General features: G+C 38.4%; 1 protein-coding gene and 1 pseudogene across 1 annotated transcript; one reads left to right on the forward strand and one right to left on the reverse strand.

Moving 5' to 3' along the window:
* Positions 1–1607: 1607 nt before the first annotated feature.
* On the reverse strand, positions 1608–19506 carry LOC104586343 (zinc finger CCCH domain-containing protein 34-like). Its single transcript, XM_010243539.3, has 7 exons — positions 19080–19506; positions 18803–18945; positions 18403–18468; positions 18090–18209; positions 17665–17952; positions 17261–17578; positions 1608–2740 (listed from the first exon to the last, which is right to left on the reverse strand). The coding sequence occupies exons 1-7, from the start codon at positions 19171–19173 to the stop codon at positions 2342–2344; spliced, it is 1428 nt and encodes a 475-aa protein (XP_010241841.1). The 5' UTR covers positions 19174–19506; the 3' UTR covers positions 1608–2341.
* A 1784-nt stretch (positions 19507–21290) lies between these two features.
* LOC148800800 (U6atac minor spliceosomal RNA) lies at positions 21291–21404 on the forward strand (annotated as a pseudogene).
* Positions 21405–21856: the final 452 nt, after the last annotated feature.

A 21856-nucleotide genomic window follows, 5' to 3' on the forward strand; every position in this document is an offset into this window, starting at 1 on the left:
GACAATAATGCTTTAATAGTTGAATGTTTGATCTTTAAAGAAATCGCCTCGTAACTCGTAAATATAATCTCTGCGGTTCTACCTACCTTTGCTGCTTTTTAGCTTTCATCCAGACCTCTGTTTCCAAAACCCATGTATCAAAATCTGGCATCTTTATTTTGAACCGTCCCCCTTGCCATCAAAGAGCTTGCTAGTCAGAGACTCACATAGACCTCTTTATCTTTTTGGCAGTTTAGTTTTTTTTTTGTGTTAGTTTAATATAATTCCCCTTTTACCCAGAAAAATGAATAATAAATAAATAAATGTTACCTTATATACATAGCTATAAAGCTTTTCTGGATGACCTCCCTGCCTCCCTCTTAAATCTCTAAATGAGAGGAATCTCACTTAAGTACTCAATTTACTGCCAAACCAATCACTAGTTCCTATTCAAAATTGGGCTTCCAATAAATTCTGTTCAAAACTGGGCATTTTAGACAATAATCCAAATCCAATTGTCAGGTTATTGCTAGTTTAAGATTAAGATCCTGGCATAAAAAAAATACAGAATCGTGATCAAAATTAAAAAAAAAAAAAAAGGAATAACTACGTATTAGAGTAGTTGGTTCAAATCCAATAAAATTTCCGTTCCAATATGTTGTGGTAAATAAGAAAATGCCTATTACCAACTGAGGCTGGTAGGATCTCTGACTCATAGCAGAGAACTGGGATCAAACAAAAATAAAAAGAAAAAGAAACTCTTTCACTGCATTAAAAAGTAGAAACATTAGAATACAATCAATCAAGCGCTATCACAGGTGAGGATTGAAAGCTACGTCATGAACTAGTATGAGAGATGCAGTGGTAGTGTTTGTCATAAATTGGGAAAGAGGGTATGACTTAATAATAGTATAAGTGGGGTTAATTATACCGTTATTAGGGATAATCGATAGAGGGAATTAATTATTAGTAAATTTTAGAGATAAATAAGGAGACGGGAAGTAGAAAGTGGATGCTTTGGATAGAAATTTTGGTATTTAAAAAAAAAAAAAAAAGAATCCACAGAAATCCTCACTTGCATACCAACTTAAGAGCATAGCTGATAGCTCAAGGATTGAAACACTACTCTAAAAAAATAAAAGCTTTTCACATTAGCAAAACTTTTATTTTAACCTACTGTCAGAGATGAGCGAAGAAAACCTTTAAACATCGTACACAACCAAATATAGCTGATTAGAAGATGGTGCATCATCTATAAATATAGGACGGTAAATAATCTTTTTATGGATACAGTAAATAATCTATTTTAGAAAATGCATGCAATTTTGAACTTTAAGGGTATTACTTGACTAATGTGGTCTTTTCAAAAAACAAAAATAATACAATTTACGTTCAAGGAATGAAAGTAAAATTGTTTCACATTTAAAAGATTGAGGGGTCTTTGACTATACCATGCAACAACTATAGAAATACACCAGGTACTTAAGACTGAACTGCACACACTGTTGTCAGGGAAGAACAAATTATTGCTTGGAGCAAGAATAATATCTCAGTTCAGTAGCCGCTGCTAAAGTATACTTCTTAATTTCTTATGCCAGAAAATGTTGCATGAGATGATACTAAATTAATTGAGAAAAATAAAGAAATAATTAAATTACTACAATGTCAAAGTTTCCTTTTTGTATTTAATAAATATAACAGCCATCATCAAGCAATGCACAAGTCTCAAAGACATAGCCATGTCTCCTGTCTCATATGTTGCATAAATGCAATACTACTTGACTTTCAAAAGTTACTTTTTCACAATAAACCCCTGGACAAAAAGGGAAGGGGAGCAGAAAGCCTTTAAATCCCATTCTAAGCTTTGGTATTTAAGCTTAGAACAACAAAATTGAATGCCCATTCCCAAGCTAAGACCAAATGAAGGGGGAAACAACAGAAAAGGTGGCAATACTGTTAAAGAAAAAGCAAGCAAAGTAGAACTGACTGATCCTTTTCGCTTCGAAAAGATCAGGGCATAAATAAATACAAAAGTACAGGAGGGGCGTATGTTTGCTTTCTTAAAGGGGTTTTCTTTGGTTATTAAAATGTCTACTATAAGGTTGCTATACCTATCAACAATGGCTATAGCTTATTCAAAATGAGAGAGTTGGCCATATAAAGATTGTATGAACACAAGCTGATTATACCTAATTTGGGCTATGACTGGATCTGTTGTTGGAAACCCGGCGACTGATAAATGAGGCTTTTATCTGGAAAGGAAGTATTGAATATATTATGTTCCTGGGGTACAAGGACAGTGAACATACCAAAATCATGAAATTTGATCCAGAGGAATAATGAGGACCAGATTTTGTAATGATCATCTTGAACTACGAGCCTCACTGCCATGCACCGTGCTACTGCTACCAGAAGATGAAGTGGATGTCTGACCAGAAGGTTGGATGGCAGAATGAGGAACAGGTCCACTCTTTGAGAAAATTGAACCAACTGAACCACTGGATGTGTTCTCAGAAGATTGTATTCTGGTTGAGAAAGAATCCTTTGATACCAAAATGAATTCAGGCCTTAGTTCTGAAGAAGAAGAAGATGGAGCCAGAGTAGCCAGTGAAGATCCAACTGGGTAAGGAGCAACTGGCATATCAGCAAGAGAAGATGCAGATGGGCTATAACTTAGACTCCCCATTGGATGATCAAATTTGCATGTAGGTCCGAATTTGCATATCCCATATTGTGTATAGAAAGCGCAAGGTGAAGCACCCTGTTAATCAAATAGAAGCTCAGATGCAATGTAGTAATGGCAATAGAGTTTATAAATGCACAAAAAACATTGCAGCATTATTAAATATAAAATTAACTATAAAACCAGATGGAAGAAGCAGAACAGGTAGATCAAAGAAACTTCAGCCAAAGAAACCATTTGTGCACAGAGATGAAGATAGAATACTGAGAAACAAGAAAAAGGGCAATGTAGACCCAGACAGCATCATAAAAAATAAGCATTGAAGAACCTTGGAACAAACACATCCAAAAAGAACAAAGTGCCCAACAATTAAGAATATTTCAGCTATATCTGAATACTGGAAAGGATACATGAGAGAAAGTATTATTGATAATGCATGCATACAAGCACAGAAGTGACATGTTTTCACTTAAACGCCTTCATTATCAAAATCAATAGAACCTAATACTAACTACTGTTGCTCCATGTCATCAATCACCTTCTACCATTCCAGTATATCAGAGAGAGTATCTCTATTAAAGCATAAATCTTCAGATGCTTTCCATCACAAAATGCAGGCTTCTCACCCTTCAACTTGATCCTCTTAAAGACATCTTGCTCCATGACACTTCATCATGGCATTGCTGATCCTTGTAGCAGATGACGAAACCATCTCAATCAACTCTGTGCTACCATCACCTATTAGGGTACCCAAGTTATCTTGAATTCATTCATTTATACTTTAATAGTCTTGCTCCTCATCCATCTCAACATCTTAATTGCAGCTATTTGTACCCTGTCTACTTCACAAAGTATGGCTCGTCTAGCAACCTCTTCATTGAAATATTTTAATTCAAAAATCACAGACAAATTCCCATTTCCTTATCTGTCCTACACCATATGATGTAATAACTTATGAATGTTTTTCATTCCCATCCACAATAGCTAGTTCAACTTCAACAGGTATTCTCTGTGTATCTTTGACCTCATACGGTCAGAGAGGTTTTCAAAAGTGAAATGGAAAAGGATGTCGAGTTACTTAGGCCCACTTGTGTGGGCATTGCACTCAGAGTCAAGTTATTAACTTTTCTATTGAAACAGAAAGGTCTAATTTTCACGGTGCGATGGTAAAATATTGAGCTGACAAGTGTGAGAACACAGGATGAAGTCTGAGAATGACCATTTTGTGCAAGAAAAAGTTGGAAGGTTAGGGTCCTTGTCCAAATACACCCCTCTCAAGATCCAGAAAACCAGGATTAATGTTGGATTATGGCCTCCCTTTTTGTATTAATTATCAGGGGCATATCCTATTTATAAAAAGATGCATGGTAAAAGGATGTGCAAAAAAGTAGAGAAATGCCAGTCCCATGACAAAGCTGACAAATTCAACCACTTCAAATTAAACCATTGAAACCAGAGCTTTAACCTGGGCAAGGTTGGCAAAGCTGAGGCCAAACCATCTGACCCAATAGTTGAACACCCAATCTCACCTAGTCCAATTCAGTACATGTTAAAAAAGGGTAAAAGAAAATTTAAAAGAGTAAAATCATCAGCAATCCATGCCTTATCCCAACAATATGGGGTTTGCTAACATTAATTGGGGTGAGAGAGGATCGAACTCTCATGTTCACGATTAGATAACAAAACCAATGTTTTCCAAAACCAGACAAACCACTGAGACCAGCGGTTTCTGGTTCAGCAGTTCAGCTGTCTGGTATTCTGGATCAGAATTATTACAACATCAGATCAATTTAAGCCATCCAAATTTAATACTGCCATTCTCACAATCCTGTGGTGTTGATGTAAGGAAGACCACCCAAACTGTCCTCAATTAACTGAACCTAAAGCCTACGGCAGTACCTGGTTTGATAGAAAATGAGTGAGAAACGGGCAGTGGTTGGGTAGATTAAAGATGAGAAGAAAGTGGTTTGGACTCAGAGAAATTATAAAGAATTATAAAGAAGACTAAGTGGTTAACAAGGGACATGGAGATAAGTACTCAATAGTCATTAGGTACCAAGGTTTGCAAATGGCTTTGCTGATTCTCTAGCTAAGCAAGGGGTAAATGGGACCAGTTGTATTGGGCTCAATTGCAGTCATCTGTAATTAATTGTACTGAGGTGAGGTAGGAAGCTCTATCTCTCCCAGGGATGCTGTGCCTGTACTTGTACATAATTTATGTTTATATTAATGAAAATTTTGTTACCTATCAAAAAAAAGAGAGAAACAGAAAGCTGAGGAGAAGTTCTTGAGAAATTACACGAAATTTGTTAAGAACTTTTCCCCAACTTTATATCTCTCTATTATTGTTTTCCATCAAACAAAATAGCCTTAAAAGATAGAAGTAAATAAAGAAACCAAAGCGCCACTCTTTGGGGGCATTTGGAACTGTAGTGTTGTCTGTTGTTTTTCCATTTGGAGTCCATGTAGGCATTTTGAATTCTTTTGAGAAAAAGGTAACTTTCTATTCAAAATAAATCAGGGGGGTGTACATTGAAAGATGTACAATAAACAAAAAGACCCCAACAGAACAATCACAAAGGTAGTGTTATTGATCAAAAAAAAAAAAAACAATCACAAAGGTAAAGTATTAGCACTGTACGAAATGGTGTTTGGTTGGGCATATTCAAGTACAAATGTCTGTACTACTCTTTATATCAGATTATGTGCATGATGTTGGAGGAAAGTAACAAGGGATTGTTTCCACTTCGGTTTTATACGTGGCATCCAGTGGCACTTGTATGTTTAAAACCACAATAAACAACTGTGCATTATGCTATATGCCAAAACACTTTACTTTCCTGATTTCCGATACTAAATTCAAGTACAAACACTGAGACTTGAAATGCCCATGGTGCCAAACACCATCATTGTTGAACCATATCTCCAACCCATAGTTGTCAAGGCGACGCCAACTAGCCCTTGGAGGCGAGGCTCGCCCAATCGCCAAGCATTTTTGTGTACTGTGTTATAAAATACTTTTACATTTTTTATTTTTTAACAATATAATTATAAAATAGACATTATTAAACTAGAATATACATTTTATGTGTTTATAATTGTATATACTAATTTCTTTTTATTATTTTCTTATTTGTTAGGGTTTAATCAACACAAACAATGCTAACTGCTGTATTGAACCCATGGTTCAAAGTATCAATATACCTCTGTGTATCGGCAGAGGTGTATCGGTACTTATAATGATACTCCCCCTATTTTTTTATTTTTTTGGTTTTCAATTTCATCTTCAAATATAAATAAATATATATATATATATATATATTATTTAAAAAAATGGGTTCCCGAAAACACCTATAAACAGGTGTATCGGGACCACAGGTGTATCGGGACCACAGGTGTATCGGGACCACAAAGATACAATACAATACGCCCGATACGGGGCGTATTGTATCAAAATTTTGATCCTTGATTGAACCGTCAAAGATTTCAAAACGTGAACCAATAAGCAAGGGAAGAACTTAAATTTTTGTCTAATCATCACATTTTCTTCTTCCACCTTTTCTTTTCCTATAACAAAAGTAGGGGTTCGGCCCCTATATTTTTTGAATTTTCCTTCCTTTCTTCTTTTTCTTCTCATAAAATGTTGATTTTCTAGACTTAAACATGAAATTTATACTTCTCTTATGAAAATTATGGATAGAAGTTAAGGAAAGATGATTATGGAAATGGAACCTAGGGAACTACCCTAGGATATATGGTTTTACTTAAAAAAAATCCATCGCCTAGGCGACAAGGCACCCCCCTTGTCGCCTGGCCTCGCCTTGGCACCTTGAAAATTATGCTCCAAACCAATTCAAATAGCTATCCCACCTCCCCACCCAAAGGGGATAACCCTTTCTCTCACACATCCATCCAAAAAAACAAATAGTTGTCCCACCTCGTCAAACAAACAGGATCACCCTTTCCCTCACCCACCCTCCCACCCCAAGAAGGTCTTCATCACACAAGATGATACAGATTTCAATTTCATTCCCAAAAACCTTAAAACAAATCTTGACATTAGTAGAGATCAGCAGAGAGATCCCTTCAGATTACTGGTGCACCAATTTGGACTGGCTTCATATAGCTTCCCAGGTTCCTATGAGACAAGAAAGAAAATCCCAATTTTTAAAAAACTGCCACTGGAGAATGAAACAGGAAAAAACTGGTTTCTTATTCCAATGTTATCTTTCTCTTTTTCCACATCCGCATGATCCTCCTGCCATTTCAAAAACTTGTTGCCAAGTTTTGAAGAACTATGTAAAGTTTATCTAATAACTAGAAAATCAACTCCTAGTACTTAGATTCAAAGCCATCAAAAGAATAGAGATCTTCAGTTGGATTATAACATAAGACCCTTCTGCTTAATGCCTAGCATGGAAACCACAGTATCTATGTGATCAAGCTTCATCGGCTTTGCAGGAATTGGCCCGATCTGCAACTTGTCAATTAGCTTCTGTTGAACATCTAGATCTGGCTCTAGGTATACATCCTAAAAAATGCATATAATAATAGGTCATGGGATGAATTCCACATCTTCAGTGGCAAGACCAAAGTCATAAAACTTTTTTTTTTTTGATAAATGAGAGTAATTTTATTGAAAGAGTATCAGAAATACATGCAGCCTAGGAAGAAGCACGAGATGTTACCTCCCCCAAGGACTGGAGTCATAAAACTTTCCTTGAACTTTTTCTTCAAAAGCCTGGGGCTTCTCTTTTAAAGCATCAATGACAAGCTATAACTGCTACAATTTTAAAAGTGAATGGGATAAAGACCAAGACTTCCCCTTCTCTTGGCAGTACAAGCACAGCTCGAACCAACAAGGTTAATGATAGTTGAAAAATCCCATCTATCATCTTCCAAAACTGCGCTGGCCGAACTGAAACAAAAGGAAAAATGCCAAACAGAGAAACTCAATCTCTGTGTTGGGTCCCTCAACTGGGTGTTGAGGAGCAGGAAAGTAGGGCAGCAGATCGCCCTAATCCACGCTATCTGAGGGATAAGAAAGAAGAGAGGGATGTAGAAGACCAAGGGTGGATAAGCTGTGGTTCAGACAGTAACGTTGAGGAGGAGAGTTCAGACGACATCTCATGTTTTGGAAGCTTGGAAGATGAAGGATCTCAAGAGGACTATAACAGGGAGTCCCTAAACTTGGACCGCCTACTCCATGGAGATTTGGTGGGAGAACAAGAAGGGAACGAGGAGGCAGAGATGCACAATACAGAGGCTGAAAACAGAGAGACTCACAGTCAAAGAGGTGGGGGGCAATTCAGGTGCCCAGAACTGAAAAAGCCTCTCTCAAGCGCTAGTGCTGTACGGAAAACCGAGGTGTTAGCTTACGTTAACCCAGAACTGAGCAAGAATACATCACAGAATGGTAAACAATTGGGTAAGGGGAGTAGTCATTGTGAAAACAGAATGACGGGGAATATTTCCCTCCAAAACGAGGAGACAGAAAACTCCAACTTTGACACACAGGGCTTGACAACCATCTGTCCACCTACAATCCCAATTCCCTTTGCCCAGCCGAACCCAGGTAACCCTGTTCATTTAGCTTTTGCTACTAATGCGGCTTCTATTTCTCTTGTTCCAGATTCCATTCCCAGTCCAGTCTCAGAAGCCCATGAGAAGGAGGCCACACTGAGTCCTCAAGGAAAGAAGGGGGGAGAGGTGAGGATGGAGGGAACTTTAAGGGAAGAAAGAATATGGGGAATCATTGAGAGCATAATGGGTGAAATCGAGAAAAATGAGCTACAAAGGAGAGTTACAAATGGGTCTGAGCTGGTGTGCAATGAGGAGGAGGAGGTTAGAATGGAGGAGAGGACTAGTTATGGAAAGAACAGAAATGAAAAAGGGAAGGAGACTAGGAAGGATGAATCGATAGCTGAATTTGGAAAGCTGGGGTGTAAGCTTAAGAATCTAAATGATCTAAAAGTTTCCCTAATAAAAAGAAAGGAGGAGAGAAAGAATAAGAAAAGAAAATTGAGTGAAATGGAGAGATTAAAGAGAGATATCGAGGAGGATGATAAGTTTGGGGTGAGAGGGGATAGAAGGAAAGGAATCAAATAGATATCTGGTGATTTTTTAGGGTTAAATTCTAAAGTTGAGATGAGAATTCTAAGCTGAAATGTGAGGGGATTGGGTAATGCAAGGAAGAGAGCAATTATCAAAGAAGTAATTAGGAAGTTCAATCCAGATGTGGTGTTAATCCAGGAGTCCAAGAGAATGGACTTTGATAGTAGATGGGCAAGAAGTGTCTGGCGTTCTAAAGGGATAAAGTGGGTGGCTACTCCATCTTGGGGAGCCTCGGGTGGGATCATAACATTATGGAAGGAAGATGTGGTGGTAGGTTTGGAAGAACTGATAGGGGATCATTCAATTTCTATGAAATTCAGGCAGGGTGGAAGATGGTTTTGAATGGGTACCAAAATATGTATATGGCCCCAATGACTATAGGAAGAGGAAGAGGTTATGGGAAGAATTGAGTGATATTAGGGGCCTATGGGAAGGACCTTGGGGTGTGTGTGTGTGGGGGGGGGGGGGGGGGGGGGACTTTAATGTAGTAAGATTCACGGAGGAAACCAATAATCCCAGACAGAGAGTGACAACCAGCATGAGAAATTTCAATCAATTTGTGGATACTTTTGAGCTTAAGGAATTCCCGATCCAAAGAAATATCTACACTTGGTCCAACCTTCAATCTAACCCAATCTGCTCTGAGTTAGATAGATTCTTGTTCTCATCAGATTGGGAGGAGCATTGGGGGAACCTAAATTCTAGAGCACCCTAGACTCACTTCAGACCATTGGCCTATAGTGTTGTGTAAGGAGGACTTAAGAGGAGGTGGACCTGCTCCCTTTGGGTTTGAGAATATGTGGTTGATCCATCCGGGATTCGTAGAGAAGATCCAAGAATGGTGGGAACAACACAATCCATCAGTTGAATGGGAGGGGATGAGATTCCACAAAAGGATTCAATTCCTAAAATCTCAAATAAAGGAGTGGAACCGTCTAGAATTTGGAAGAGTGGAGGAAAGAAAGAAGATTTTAATGGAGCAAATTGAGGAACTGGACTTGAAGGAGGAAAGGGGGTTCTTTTGGAGAAGAAGACAGAGAATTGAGATGGAGGGTTAGAAAGCAGTTGGGGGATCTCTTATTGCAGGAAGAAATAAGTTGGAGACAAAAGTCTAGATGTAAATGGTTAAAGGAGGGAGACAGAAACACTAGATATTTTCACTCTGTGGCAAACACTAGAAGAAGGAAGAATATCATTTCTAAGCTAGAAGTTGATGGAGTTGTTCTTTCCCAACCAGCAGAAATAGCAAAGCCATTTGCAACCCATTTTAAATCAATTTTTGGAAGGCCTCTAAATGAGAGGATTTGGAATGGCCAACTCTTAGTTTAGAAACCAGAGTGGGGTTAGAGAAAAACTTTGACTTAGAGGAAATAAAGGAAGCAGTATTTTCAATGGATAGAACGAAAGCTCCAGGCCCAGATGGATTTACAATGGCATTTTATCAGGATTGTTGGGATATTGTGAAGAAGGACCTAGTGTTGGTTTTTGAGGAGTTCCACAGGAGGGGAATCATTAATCTGGGTTTAAACTCCACATTCATTGCATTGGTCCCTAAGAAGAAAGAGGCATCACATCCAAGGGATTTCAAGCCGATTAGTTTGGTGAATAGTCTGTACAAGATAATTGCAAAAGTATTGTCCCTAAGAATTAAGAAAGTTCTTCCAGCCATTATCACACCCAATCAAGGAGCTTTTGTGAAGGGAAGGCAGATCACTGATCAAATTTTGATTGCAAATGAGAGCTTAGAGAAATTTAGGAAATCCAAGAAAAAGGGAGTGGTATGCAAACTAGACTTAGAGAAGGCTTATGACCTAGTTGACTGGTCCTTCTTGGCGGAGGTAATGAAAGGTTTTGGTTTTGGATACAGATGGTGTAGATAGATTTGGGGTTGTATCAGGAGTTGCCATTACTCGATATTGGTGAATGGAACTGCGGTGGATTTCTTTCCGGCCATGAGAGGAATAAGACAAGGTGATCCGCTCTCCCCCTTTCTCTTTACTCTGATTGCAAAGTTCCTGGGGAGACTGATACATAGAGCCGATTTTAGAGACTTAATAAGAGGTTGGAGAGTCGGAAGGGGGGAAGTACCACTTACACACTTGCAGTTTGCAGATGACACAATCCTATTTTGTGAGGGTGGGGATATAAGATGGATTAGAAACCTAAAACTGACAATACAACTCTTTGAGCAGATGTCTAATCTTAAAGTGAACTTCGATAAGAGTTGTGTGGTGGGAGTGAATTTGGAGGAAAGGGAAGTAAGTGATTGTGCAGGTGTGTTAGGGTGTGCTATCTCGGAGTGGCCTATCACTTATTTGGGCCTCCCCCTAGGAAATAACCCCAAGAATAAAAGCTTTTGGAACCTGGTAGTAGAGAGATTTGAGAAAAGGCTTGCTTCTTGGAGAAAAAATTATCTTTCTCTTGGGGGGAGAATCACCTTGATTAGGTCTACCCTTTCCAACCTTCCTATTTACTTCATGTCAGTGTTTAAGATTCCTACAAAGGTCTCAAACAGGATAGAAAAATTAACGAGGGATTTTTTTATGGGAACCAAGAGTGGAGAAGAAAGACCATAGGGTGAGGTGGGAAGTGGTAAATAGGAACAAGAAGCTAGGGGGCTTGGGATTGGGAATATCAGGAAAAGGAACATGGCATTATTGGGGAAATGGTTGTGGAGATTCCCGTTGGAAAGGGACAAATTGTGGACGAAGATTGTGGCTAGCATACATGGGCTGGATGAGAATGACTGGGATCCTGGAATTTTGGGAAGGACTACTGCCGCATCCCCGTGGAAAGCCATTCATGATTTGCTTCCAGTTTTCTCCCCTTGGATCAGGTACGACTTGAACTCTGGTAATCGAATAAAATTCTGGGAGCAAATTTGGGTTGGGGACCTACCCCTAAAAGACCAATTTCCATCATTGTTTGCTTTGTCAGATTTGAAAAATGAACCCATTTCCTCCTTGGTTCCTTCTGATTCTTCTTCTGGGTTTGGGTGGAATCTGGGGTTGAGAAGGGCAATAAGGGATACAGATTTGGGGTGTATGTCATCTTTGCTAACCATCCTTCAAAATGTTTTCTTGAACCCTAGTAAGGGAGACACCAGAATATGGGCCCCTTCTTCATCCGGCTCTTTCTCTTGTGCTTCATTTTTTGAGATATTAGTCCAACCTACTACACCGCTTGGGCTGTCATTCCTGGTTAAAGAGATTTGGAGCAAACCCATTCCTCCTCGGGTTGGTAGTTTTTGTTGGGAAATTTTCCTGGAAAGAGTTAACACAAATGACTTGCTTCAAAGAAAGAGGCCCAACTGCTGTTTACTTCCCAATAGGTGTATTCTTTGCAAAGCTGATGGGGAAACAGGTTATCATATTATGGTTACTTGTCCAGTTACTAAGACTATTTGGGAGTGGGTGTTTTCCCTTTTGGGTATACTTGGAATCCCCCCAGGAGTGTGCAATGCTTGTTCTCCCCTTCTTTCTTTAGTTGGCCTAAGAGAAGGGGGAAGATTATGTGGAGAAGCATTAGGGCTGCAGTGTGCTGGTCAATATGGGAAGAAAGAAATTCACGAATTTTTTCAGATAAAGAAAGAACCACAGAAAACCTAACAGATTTGATACTTTCAAGGGTTTCTCATTGGCTGAAATCAATGGAGATATTCTCTGAATTCTCTATGGCAGACATGCTGAGAAAATGGAAAGAGGTTGCTACTGTTGTTATGTATAAAAGGAACTGTAGTCCCACTTGGACCCCCCCCCCTCCCGTCGGATTCATAAAACTGAATTTTGATGGATGTAGTTTAAGGAATCCAGGGCCCTCTGGGATAGGGGGTGTTTTCAAGAATGAGGAGGGGTATATTACTGCCATGTTCTCTGGATCAATTGGAGAGGGTGACTCTCTTAGAGCCGAAATTCTAGCAATTCTTGAAGGAATCCAAAGAGCAAGAGAATTAAGCATTAGATGCTTAGTGATTGAAGGGGACTCGAAGGTGGTGATTAGGTGGCTGAAAGGAGATATCAGTGGCTTGTGGAGCTACAGCAATGAGAAGAAAAAATGTAATTGGCTGTGTAAGGACTTAGAGGTGCAATACAGCTGGGTGAAGAGAAGTGCTAACTCAATGGCTGATGGGTTAGCTAAGCAAGGGGTGGCTAAGGATTCTTTGTTTTGGGCACATTTTTAGTATTTTGTTGCCATTTTGATGTTGGGGAGTTAAGATAGTTTACCTCCCCATTTTCTGTAATTAATTTTCACAAGTATTATTCATTAATAAAGATTTCTGTTATCGATAAAAAAAAAATATGGTCACTCAGAATAATGCAAGACACCCATGCACTATCTCAATTATCATTAGGGTCCAGGAAACAAAACAAAAATTCTCTCAAACCAATGTTGCATGAACTTACATAACTAGATGAAGTTTCTTTCTCAGAAACACACTGGATTCCAACATTTCATGGATTCTTGAGAAAAACTTCCAATCTTCTATGTAACATTTTCCTTTCTGCTCCTAGTTTATTCGACTTAAATGAATAACTAATGTACATGGTGAGTGTCATTTTTTTTGAACTCGTCATAAAGGCCAACCAATACCCAACAATCCCATTTCCCCTTTTTTTGATCAATGCCCCATTTTCCCCATTGAACAACCATCCGTTTTATTGGTTAAAAAATCAAGAGTTCATTAAAAATAGATGCCAATTAACAACCCTTAAAAATAAACACGACGGCATTATGATTAAGGGACTACTCTGGAATAATCAGATGAATGTCATCATCATTCAAAAAAAAATGCCATCATCATTCATCTCCATAAACTACAATCAGTGAAAAAACAACGGAAAACACAGTCCCAATAAAATTTTGGCATGGACTTCAAAGGTGATGAGAAACCATTAATTTATGAAACTTCTCCTGGAAAACCCAAGACACCATAGCTTGTGCCTCTCCTAGGGATGCTTGTATTGCTTTGGTCTTTTGATTAATAAAGTTTTCTTCATTGAATGGAGAAGGGGGAAAAACCAAGACACCACAAATAAGGACAATAAATTCAATAAAACATCATCATAAAACCATAACACAACATGCTGGTCAGCAAATTGCTTAGGTAAAGAAGAAGAAGAGAGATTTGAAACCAAAAAAAAAAAAGATAAAAAGATAGAAACAACCCTGCTATGCTAACTTGATACCTAACAAACCTCTTTGCAAAGAGTAAAATAATGACTTTTCTGACACCCTCCCCACCCCCCAATTTGAGTCTACCAGAAACCAAATTAGCATATCTTGAAATCTAACAAAACTAAGGATTCAACCCGGATGCCAAGTTACAATTTTGATAAAGGGGCAACCATTCAAAAATAAAATAAGTTATTTCACTAAAGATATGATTGCAAAATAAAGGAACACAAAAGAAAATGAAAGGGCTCATAAGGTGTAGAAGATAGATTCAATGAAAAACCATCCTCTTGAGTCTTGAGTTGACTTGAACTTCCAAACACTTGTATTTGTAAGGCACCAATGGCAGCTATCTAGCAAGCTGAGTGAGGTAACGCAATTATTGGGCACATGCAAGTCTGTTTTGAGACAGATAATTAGAGTCTTAAACTCCACTGCTGGTGTGCTAACAAGGTCTGGAGTGAACAGAGGAAGGATGCACAACACATCTTCATTGCCTTGGATCACATGTATAGAATATTCTCTTTTTGCTGTTTTTGTCTAGCTATCATGGAGTAATTATGTTTCAATATGATGTCCATATTGTATATCTTTTCTGTGCCTTAAAAACCATATTTTAATTAATAGAATCTTCTGTTTTTATAAATAATTAATACAATCTTCTTTAACCTGTACTGCTAAAAGTGTTTCAAATATAATTAGTTTCCAAATTCTCATAAATGATGACCCAATTTAAGACTAAAATGGTCACCATAAGAGGAATACCCAGTCATCATTACGACTGTTCTCTTAGGACCCACTACCAAAGTACCGACCCAAAAACCATCTCACAGGCAATAGTTTTCAAGAAGCCAAGGGAAACCTAGGCAACAGGGGGCACCTTGTTGCCTAGGCAATGGGTTTTTATAATAAAAAAATATAAATCCCAGGGTAGTTCCCAAGGTTTTATAGTAATTAGCAGTAGTCTTTGACTAATAATCACCACAATCTTCATGAAATAAGTATAATCCTCATATAAAAACATAAAAAATCAGCATACCTATTATAATAATTCCTTGGTTGCTCTTGTTTTATTAGTAGTAAAGAAGATATAAGCACCAAGCCCTTGTTTGTTAGTATTAGTAAATAACAATAATAATTCCTAGGTTGCTCTTGTGTGCTCACTGGATAAATTCTTCATTTTCTTTTTTGAAATATTAAAGGGCTCAAGACAATTTGAGTGTCGATTGAACCCAAACAAATAAGAAATAATAAAAAGTAACTAGTAAAAGCATTATGAAAATATTATAAACCCTCAAAATGAATAATTTAGTATTATAAATATCATAAATAAAAAATACAAAAGGCAACCCTCGAACTCCAAGGGCGCCTTCTCACCTAGGCGTTGCCTTGGCGTTTATGTCATAGACACCAGTTCAATTCCATGAACGAAGACAATAGTCGATCCACATAATTCTATATTTGCTACAATCAGTTAACTCTTATTTCAAAAAAAAAAATCTATATTTGCTTCAGTTGCAAGACAGACTACAAAGTTCCACTTATGTTTCTCTAAGCATGTATGTTGCAAATTAATTAGCTGAAAACTCTGTAGCTGACTAAATGAGTATAAACAGTGGGAGGTTTGTTTGGCCTAGTTATTGGCTGAGTAGGTTAAAGTGTAAGGTAAGGATTGAATTAACTATGTGGTGATGTGAGGTTTTTTTGTGTGTTTCGTCCGGGGTTTTTTCTTTGTTGGGCTTTAGAAAGATTGTTTAGAAGAGAGAGGTGGGGCCTAAGAGTGTCTTTCTTTTCTCTTGCTTGTGGGCGAAATCTTATCACCACTCTTGTATCCTTCTTTCTTTTTGAAGAGAAAGACAACTTGTATTCAAAAAAGGGGGGAGGGGTGTACATAAGAGATGTACAATTAGACCAGAAAAAATAAAAAACAAAAAAGAAGGGCCTGGATCAACTATAAGATGGCAAAGAGTTAGCACTATACAAAAAATCCCTTCCCAACCTTGCTTTGCTAAAATATCTGCTGTTCTATTGATCTCCCGGGGAATCCATCTAAAGGTGCAGTTTAGCAGAGAAGAAAGCCCATGAATTTCAGCAAGGAAGTGAGATAACCTCCATGGTCCCTCATCTGATTCTTTTGCCCACTTAATGGTGATCCTTGAGTCTCCACTCCTACTGCTAAGGGACTGAAAAGGACCCCCTTAGCAACCCTTAAACCTTCTACAAGGGAGCGGACTTCTGCTTCAGAGGCATCTGCAGCTTGAACCGGGCCACTAAAGGCCCAAAAGATGTCTCCACTAGAATTTCTAACAATGTCCCCTATTCCCGCTGCTGAGGGAGGAAGCGACCTTCTAAAACTGCCATCCAACTACAACAGGTACTCACAGTCCCTACTTGGTGGAGGAAGAGATGTTGAAGTTGGAGAAGAAGGGGAAGTATACAAAATCTGCAGCCAATTTCTTTGTAACTCCCCTCTGTTCACCTCATCAAAAAGTTGGTGGACCAGCATCCATGAAAAGATTAGGGATAAAATCTTCTCACAAATACTATCCAAGGAGGAGAATCTATCTTTGAAGATTCTTCTGTTCCTTTCTTCCCAGATTCCCCACATCACAGCATGAATTACTGCTTTCCAAAAAAGCTTTCCTCTTTTTCCCATTTTTGCTTTGACCCATGGAGCAACAAATTCAGTGACTGAACTTGGAGGAATCCAACTGTAGCTTCCATCAAGAGATGCATCCAGAAAAAAATTGCCAATGACTTCTGGCAAAGCTGCAGTTAATTAACAAGTGTCCAATAGACTCTCCATCCTCAAAGCACATGAAGCAAAATGATAGTATAAGATATTTTCTTTTTTTATTGTTCATGAAAAAAATGATAGTAAGATCAACAAATTCTATATGGAACCATGACAGATGAAACCCCCCCACACACACAAACATCATACATTGAATGCTTATAAGGGATAAAACGCTTCAAAGGTCTAGTTATTTATGAAAAGACACTTCAAAGGTCCCCGGATGAATTTGCAAGGACGTCAAAAAAATGCAGAAAAAAGAACACCAGTGCAGATGCTGTCCTGTATTGTTAAATAGTCTCAAACTAAGAAGAAAGAATCAGGAAGGTAAGAACTTAAACTATATCTAGATGTAATATCAAAATATGTTCAAAATCATTGTGTATAACCATTTCTTTCCTTAAGAAAGCAAGCATAACTGATCTATCTTTATAGGGCCTTCCTTTCAATTCCAAGAAAACCAACAATTATAACTCTGCATTAAGAAATGGACAAGACAAAGAATAAATAAAACATACCGAACGCAAAGGGAGACCAATAGGGCTGAGGATACAATTTGTTTTTGGTGTAATCCATTCTGGGGGGTGATGATATTTACATGAGGATCCGAATTTGCATTCCCCTGTCCTCATGTAATACTGGCATTCAGGATGGCCAGGTCTCTCTGGATATACATGTTCCTTCTGACTACTACTTGAAGGGCCAGCAGAAGAAGGTAATGGTGGATAAGGTCCTGCATATGCAGGTGCAGAAGGTGATAGCTGTGTTACTCCATAAAGTGGACCTCCTCCAACAGTGGGTTGAGTACCAGGAGAGGCCACTGGGCTAACAGGTGCCTGCAAGTGGACTAATAACCCCTAAGTAAATGCAGACAATATTGACAAAAGTCCAAAGTAACAGAAATAAGTTTTTATTCACATACAGGATAAGGACTCCAACCAGGAACTGAAACCATCCCTGGGGAAAGCAGCACATGTCCATAAGCCCCTTGTACATATGAACCAGGTAAAAGTGGGGGCCTTGCAACTTGCCAGTTGGCTGCCACTCCCCCATATTGTTGAGAAGGAACTGAAGGAGACTGCACCATAGGATAAAATGAAGATGCAGGTGCCGGCACTGATGAACCAGCTGGTTGTGGATGATGGAATTTACAGGTTACACCAAACTTGCATTGCCCCGTTTTAACATAGTAGGAACATTCCTTCTCCCCCTGTTGCAGTTAATCTCACTTCAGGGATAATCTAATTACAAATGTCTCAAAACCTACTCAAAAACTATAAAAAATGATTTCAAAAGAAAAAAAAAAGTAAATAAAAAATATAGTAAAAATTTGAAAGTGGTTCAAACCGGTCGTAATGGGTATCCATGATAATTTAGTGAGACGGGGCTCACGGATCCACCTCCATGTCTCGGGTGATGGTACTTGCAGGAAGCACCAAATTTGCAAGTTCCCGTCTTCATAAAATACTGCACATTTAAAGGCAACAGTATGATTAACGCCATACGGCAATAATGCTTTTTATATAACAGACGAACAAACCATGGAGAAGCTAATGTAGTGAATTCATCACCAATCAGAGTCGGCCAGATCAAATGGTTGCCTGGCCTGCATTAGGAAAAGTACTACATAGGATATTAACATTGTCAGACAGCAAAGTACCTGGCACACAGGTTGGCCCACTCGCTCCGGGTACTCCACCCCTCCGGGTCTTGCAGATCCCAGAACCTAGCAGTGCATATTGTTCAAATTGATTGACAAATTCCAACTTCTAGTTCATAGATCTTGTTTCATAATTCAAAGGAAAATGGGCAACAAGAAAAAAAAAATGGACGGTCTTCCCACAGCTTCACCAGAAAGAACCATAAAGAGCTCAGAATTGTTCAAAATCAATATTGAAACCAAACAATGAAATACATAATAGCATACATTACAATATTATACTGAATTGAACCGACAAAACTGATCATTCTCATCCGAAAAAAGGCATATCGACAGCCTCGGTTAAAGCCCTAAGTTTCTACAGCTCAAAGTAAAGCAAAAGATGATCAAGGGGGGTTACCGCACTGCGATCGCGGGGATGATTGTAACGGCACCTGGCACCATAGCCACAAAACCCAGTACGCATGTAGTAGACACAGTCGGGCTCGTTAGGCCTCTCCGGGTACGAATCCCTGCTGACCAATCCCATTTGCCACATGGGTTCTGCATTTGCAAAGCCAAGGCCAAACCAAATTCAGGAAACCTCCACATTCCGTGAACCCTAAACTGAGATTGCTATTACGAAACTTCAACGAAATGAAAAAAACGAAACCCAAATGCCAGGAGAAAGAACTGACCTTCAAGCCCAGTTTGAGCCCCTGGAGAGTTCCAGTCAACCGGCGGATCCGATTGCGACCCCTCCATTGCTGGGTTCCGACCGTACATCTCCATTGGTACAGACGGTGTATAGTATACCTTACAAAAATTTACAGGAATGAAAAGGGAACGGGTGTAGAGTGCGGTTCTGGACGGTGGTGGGCTGGAATATTCAGGAAGGTTGAACAATGTCCAATCAATTTAGGGGGGAGGGAGAGGGAGAGAGGGGAGCTTGGGCAATGAAGCGATTGATTGCTTATTGGATGGGTCTCGCTCTCGCTGCTCTTCTTTTTTTTCTCTGGTTTGGTTTTGCTCTGGCTCAGTCCGTCAGTCGCCCTCTCTCTCTCTCCCTCTTTCTCTTTCACAGTCTCTCTCTTCCCCCGTTTTCAAAGCGTTCGACCTCCTTGCTGGGGCTCATTTCGTCTGTTCGTTTATATACCCGCCAAAGCCAAAGAGGAGGGTTACATTAAATAAGCACCTGGAATTGTAAATTCGCGCAAAATCTTTAAACAAAGAATCCGGATCTATATATAAATACGTAACCGACACTGCTTTTCTTTGAAATAACCCCAATGCCCTTGCTTTTTTTACTGCTTAATAAGACAAATTTGTCCTTCTCCCCGTTACAAATGAACAACGACACAATTCCCCCGTTTGTTTGCTTATTTCTCAACCTCCTATTCTCCTCCCCCAATTCCAAAATGACTTAAATAGACATAAATGGAATATTTTGAGCGGCAAAGGCTGCATTTGGCATTTCCTTATCTGAAGTGCTTATCTTATTTTTCTGTTAAAACCTCATTATTCATACAAGCATTTTAAGTGTAAAAACGAGATAAATCCTTCAAATAAAGAATGTCAAATGCAACTTAAGCCCCCATGCTTGAGAGGAATTCAGATTAGCTGAACGTTTTAGCTGTTCAGCGGGCTATGGAATCGAGAGGTTCCATGTCAGTATTAGATTCATGGGCCCCATGTATTTAATACTGGCATGGAACCTTATCATTGGTTCCACAGCCCGCTGAACAACTAAACCTTGCTTGATAGTGCTTATTCGATAAATAAAGCCTTTTATCTTATACGATGTTTGGTATAGCTTCCATTTATTAGAAAAAATGGTGCCATATAAGCATTTACATTTATTCAAGAAAAACTGGAGTTGTTTTGGTGTGTTTATCACCAAAAAAAAAACATAAGAAGAAGAAGAAGAAGAAACGTAAGTGCCTCGAATTCTATTATAGAGGCTAAAACAGGAAGCGACAAAATGACGCTTCCCGCAATGCCCCTATGTTGCTTCCAATGGTACTGTGACGTGGATAGGTGGAATGTGTTTACACGGAATACATTAGAATAAACGGTGTCAAACAACAAAAAATATATCAAAACATTTTTCGTTAATAAACATTGCCTCGACATTTATCATTGATAAATGGAAGCCATACCAAACACCATCTTAATAAGTGCTTTGAAAATATCTTTATTTTTTTCCTCAAACAGGGCTAATAAGGGTATTTTGAAAATTACATGACAGGCCAAAACGAGCCAAAAATGCAATAATCACTTTTAAAAAAGTGCTTAAAATAAGCCAAAGTTTTGTGGCTTCTTAGGACATCTCAAAGGGATAATGAATAATTGATCTTTTTACTGTACATGTAATAATACTTGTTTGAGTCAAGTGGACGAATGGAGAATATCAACCATATTTCATAGTGATGATCATTATTGGTTTACATAAGCGACTCCATTAATGTGGTCTTTAGTCAATCTAACATAGATGTCTGTAATGTGAGCCTTTGCATTAATTTCCAAATAATGCATGTGTGTAACTAAAGCAAAGCTCAATAAAATGATGGAAGCCCAATTGAATTAAATAAATATTTTAATTCATTGATTATATTTAAAGGTTAAGATATTTAGATATCGTGAGATTGTTGAAATATTATGATTTAATAACTATTAGGTTATTACCTTTTAAATGCAAAATTAATGCAAATATCTGCGTTATATAGTAAATATAAATGCAACTTTGAGTTTAAAATACTAATTGCAAACCCTAATACTGATAATAGTTCATGCATTGGGTGAGAATTCACAATTTTGCATTCACACGAGTCACTGCATAAACCCTAAACTAAAACCCAACCTTATTTTTTATTCAATATTTTTTTTTCTTTCTGCCATTCCCAACATTTGTATTCATTCAAAGAAGAGATAATTTGTCATCTCCTTTGATAGGGATGGGAGTAGCCTTCTTAGGCTTGTTACCACACACATCATATCCCAACTCCCACCTTCGCCAACATTCTAACCACTAAGCACTCGAGCACTACCTTCTCAATATAGAATATATATATATATATATATATTATTGTTTTTGCTAGGCGTGCATAAAAACATCATATATATAATATAAAACCATAATCACTGCCATAGTGCAATTGCTAAGAAAAGCAAGCTACGCTTGCATTTTAATCTGCAAACCCATAAGGCTTGGTATCCGTTTGGAAGGGTTGGATTGCAGTGGCTTTTGGCTTTTTAAGATGGGTCCCATATGGACAGCTATAAGAGATGTTTGATGAAAGGATACAAACAAAAAGAAAAACTCAAATCAGCTGTTATTGGGTCATTTGAGTGCCAATTTTGGGAGAGCTTATATGTGATGGCTTCTGGCTTTCCAAGGTTAGCCCTATACAGAAAGCCACCGAGGTGATATTTGGCATTGATGATGATTTCTTGCCCATTATTCAGGAATCAGTGA

This window comes from Nelumbo nucifera, chromosome 4, assembly GCF_055504915.1.
Source record: "Nelumbo nucifera cultivar China Antique chromosome 4, China Antique-T2T, whole genome shotgun sequence".
Lineage (NCBI taxonomy): Eukaryota > Viridiplantae > Streptophyta > Magnoliopsida > Proteales > Nelumbonaceae > Nelumbo > Nelumbo nucifera.